The sequence below is a fragment of the Octopus bimaculoides genome, chromosome 2, assembly GCF_001194135.2.
Source record: "Octopus bimaculoides isolate UCB-OBI-ISO-001 chromosome 2, ASM119413v2, whole genome shotgun sequence".
Classification (NCBI taxonomy): domain Eukaryota; kingdom Metazoa; phylum Mollusca; class Cephalopoda; order Octopoda; family Octopodidae; genus Octopus; species Octopus bimaculoides.
The window spans coordinates 144,966,715-144,971,177 of NC_068982.1; the positions used below are offsets into that span (position 1 = coordinate 144,966,715).

At 32.5% G+C, this 4,463-nt stretch overlaps 1 protein-coding gene across 1 annotated transcript in view; it reads right to left on the reverse strand.

Moving 5' to 3' along the window:
* LOC106880286 (tachykinin-like peptides receptor 99D) overlaps window positions 1-4,463 on the reverse strand; it is a 234,156-nt gene that overhangs the window by 16,283 nt on the left and 213,410 nt on the right. Inside the window, exon 6 of the mRNA XM_052965651.1 lies at window positions 253-449. Coding sequence (XP_052821611.1) covers window positions 253-449 — 197 coding nt within the window. The remainder of the gene's footprint in view (window positions 1-252; window positions 450-4,463) is intronic.

A 4,463-nucleotide genomic window follows, 5' to 3' on the forward strand; every position in this document is an offset into this window, starting at 1 on the left:
AGAGAGAGAGAGAGAGAGAGAGAGAGAGAGAGAGAGAGAGAGAGAGAATGAAATTGCAGTGAAAGAAATGAAAAAGAAACCACGAGTGAGTGAGAAACCAAGCGAAAATGAGAGTGAAAACAGAGTTAACAAGGAAATCAGAGAAAAAATTAAAAAGAAGAGAAAATCAGTAGAAGAGATATGAAAAAAAAAAATGATTTAAAAAACATCGGTAAGTAGAACAACGAAAAAGATGTCAAATGATCGACTTACCGTGCGTTCATCCAGCAATATATGATGGGATTGTACATAGAGTTGGACATAGCCATCCAGTAAATAATCAGAAATATCTGTTGAATGTATTGGTAGCTGTTGATACTGGGAAACGATGAGACTAGCAAGAAGTATAGATGCATTGGTAGCCAGCAGACAGCAAATATAATCACCACGACAATCATCATTTTAACCACCTGAAAAATGAAAATAAAATTTAAAAAATTAATAAAAAAAGTACTAAAATTAAGCACGCCGAACTCAGTTTCTGCCATGATTATTCTCTTGTTAGAACATTCAGTTTATCTATCTTTAGTATCTTTTTTTTCATGCTTTATGTAAAGCAGTTCACATTTAACTAGCCTAGAGCAAAGCAGAAAGAACAACGGCTTTTTACAGCTTCAACTTGGCTTGCAGGCTGAGACATTTCTTCTTTCAGAAGTTCTTGTAAAGTCTATCGAAGACAATACCGGCTTTGGCAATTCTACCGTTGACTACCATGTCAGTGTGGACGATTTTCCTGAGTGGTATTTGAATCAGTCAACAGTCTGCATAGTCTGATCTAGTTTATACAACCAATACATGTACATACATACATACTTACATACATACATACATACATACATACATACATACATACATATTTATATACATAAGTATATATATAAAGAACCATTGTCCTGTTCATTGTAATCTCACGTGAGCTAATAAATCCATCGTTTTATTCCTTTTTAATTTTTTATTCGAAGAACTGGTAAGAGTCCTAAATGGCCAACCCAGTAAAATTCCAGTTTTCGATCCATGTTTCTTATTCAGACATTATACGCTGCTCGGCGTATTTAGCTAAGACATATAAACATCTTCTACTATAATAATACTCTTGTGTTTTCTCCGTCACAACATATGAATAAGAAAGGAAAGGGTGATGGCAAACTGGTAGTGAGATGAGCGAAATTCTACGATGAAAAAATCAAACAGCGTTTCAACTCTATGTTAGTATATGTGTGTATATGTAAAGGGGAGGTATGTGAATGTGTGTGTGTGTGTGTGTGTGTGTGTGTGTGTGTCCAATGGAAGTGATATGGTGAACATTCAACTCTGAAAAGAAAAATCAAACAGCGTTTCAACTTTGTGTGAGTATATGTGTGTATGTGTGTGCGTGTACAAGGGAAGTATGTGAATGTATGTGTGAACCAGTGTTCTTTCAGTAGCAAACGATGATCGATATCACATCTCAAAAGATAACCACTAGATAACATTGACAAGTGTATTAATTTGGTTTACCATCCATATTCTATCTGTTTTGTTAAAAATAATTATTAGAATCACACACACCTACACAAACATATACATATACAAACTCATTAGAGAAAATAATTATTGCCTGAGTGTATCAAGGATATAAAACGACTGCAGTTGAAAGGTATATTACAATTTTGATAATAAAAGAATTATTAAACTAAAAACTTAGTTTTGTATTTTATTTATATATAAACTACTACAATTAGCCGTCATTTTTGACGACATGGGGCCAGCTAGTATAGTTATACTAGATTCAGGTAAACAGATGTCACGAGAAGCAACGACTTACTGCTGCAAGGAGAGAGAGAAATCTACAGTTTAACAGTATTTGATTCGATTATAATTAAAATCCTTTGGTAGTCTATATGAATATATTTTCAGTTAAAGATGTCTGTGGAGACATAATCGGATTATATAAATATGTAATATACACACACACACACACAAACGCACACCCAGAGAAATAGAGACACATATATAAATACATATGCATACATATATACATTCATGTGCATTTGTATACGTGTGCATGTGTGTTTTTATGTCTATATGTGTGTATGTGTACATGTGTGTGTGTGTATACATCCCACCCACACATATATATCTACATGTATGAGTATGTGTATGTGCGTATATCTGTACGTTTGTTGGTTACTATCTCCGAACATCCCCATAATATTTTGAAACTGGAAATATGAATATTTTTATTAACTGATCTCGCTCTACTATATTCTATAGATGTTTTCGATCTAGTTTGGATTCTTTCCTATCAAATTTGAATTCTTTGCAATCAAATTTGATGGCAAAGAATTCAAATTTGATGGCAAAGAATCCAAACTAGATCGAAAACATCTATATCTGTTTATACGCTATTGTATCTGTGAATGCGTACGTTGATATTTTTATTTCGATTGCATATACAGGGTTCGAGAGTTATTTCAGGATATATTTGGGATGATTTAGAAAAACATGTTTTTAAAATCTAATTTACGATGAAAGTAAACAAACAAAGTTTGTCTTTAGAAGCATTGAGATGTATTGTAAGATACAGAAACAAATTTATTTCTCAAATGCGTGATAATACTATAAAATAGCGTGATCAGGATAAATTATCCATATAATGCAGAAAAATACGTTACCGGCCAGCCATTTAATTTAATATAAGATAATTATGTATTATGATTGTGCAATTACACATTGGGTGCGTTTATCGTAACGAAACAGCTGTTGAGTGGAATAAAAGTATGAGTGATATGTGAAATGCTACTAAATATGTTTTAGCCGATTACGTATGTGCGGGCAAACCGGTCCCACACAGATTAACTGCAACTTAATTACATGTTGGAGTTTAAATATCTGTTATTTATTTGGTTTTTAATTACTGGAGATTTATTCTGGGATGTTTATCCATCAATTTTCTATATGTGTATATAAATATATATGTATGTATTGTATGTATATGTATCTCTCTCTACATATATTGACATACACACACAAGAGGAATTTGTGCGTGTGTGTACACACAGACGTGTGCTTATTTGCACACACAATGCTGTCACAGGTACTTAAGTACTTTTACATTTATTTAAATAAATACAATTTTCGTTCACTTAGACTGCTACAAGTGTCTCCGGATTGTGTTCATCTCTCTCTCTCTCTCTCTCTCTCTCTCTCTCTCTCTCTATATATATATATATATATATATATATATATATGCATGCACATATACATGTAGACATGTATATTTACGTGAACACATGTATATTTACGTGTATACATATCTATCTATCTATCTATCTATCTATCTATCTATCTATCTATCTATCTATCTATCTGTCTGTCTGTCTGTCTGTCTGTCTGTCTGTCTGTCTGTCTGTCTGTCTATCTATCTATCTATCTATCTATCTATCTATCTATCTATCTATCTATCTATCCATGTATATTTACTCTGAAAGAATCAATTCGGTTTAAGTTTGCCAATAGAATGCAGACCAATAAATTTAATTCTCCCATTGTTTTTAATTCTTTCTTAAAACAACAGATTGCATCTTTTGAATACGAATTAATGTGGGCCAGTAGTGGCTTGGTCTGAGATCAGAGTGATGTTTGTTTTGGTGTTGGCGATGATGTTGATGATGTTACTGGTGGTGGTGGTGGTGGTGGTTGCGATAAATAATTTTCAAAACGTTATTGTTCTCAATACAGTTCTAGATACAATGAAAGCACCACACAAGGTCAGTATCTGACAACAACGTAAGTAGTATTTTCGCAGGCAAATCAGAACAATGCACTAATCGATGTTCTGTATGAATGAACGAATAAATGAATGAGGGAATAAAGGAATGACTTCTAAGAAAGAAAGAACTTCCAAAAACTAAATAAAAACATCTTCCTCCCACAAAAAAAATAAACAAAATACCAGAATAAGAAAACAACATGAAAAGCAGACAAAATATATGACAACAATGAAATAGTCCAAATAATGATTGGACTAAGAAAGAAAAGTAAAAATAAATGAAAAAATAACAATAGAAAACAGAAGGAAGAGAAAAAGGTAGGAAGAGATAGGGGAATAGATAGATGGATGAGATAGAGATAAATACAGGTAGGGAAAGAGAAAGAGATAGATAGATAGATAGATAGATAGATAGACAGATAGATAGACAGACAGATAGATAGATAGATAGATAGATAGATGGAGAGAGAGTGAGAGAGAGAGAGGGAGATAGATAGAGATAGAGAGATAGATAAAAAGAGATAGAAAGATAAAGACTTGATCAAAAACCTCGTTAAAATCCAAACGAAAAATAACACAAAAAAAGACAACTAACAAAAAAAGAAAAGAAAACAAAGAACTTAACTTTATAATTTTTAATTGGAACTTAACAAAACATGACCAAAACTTCTGC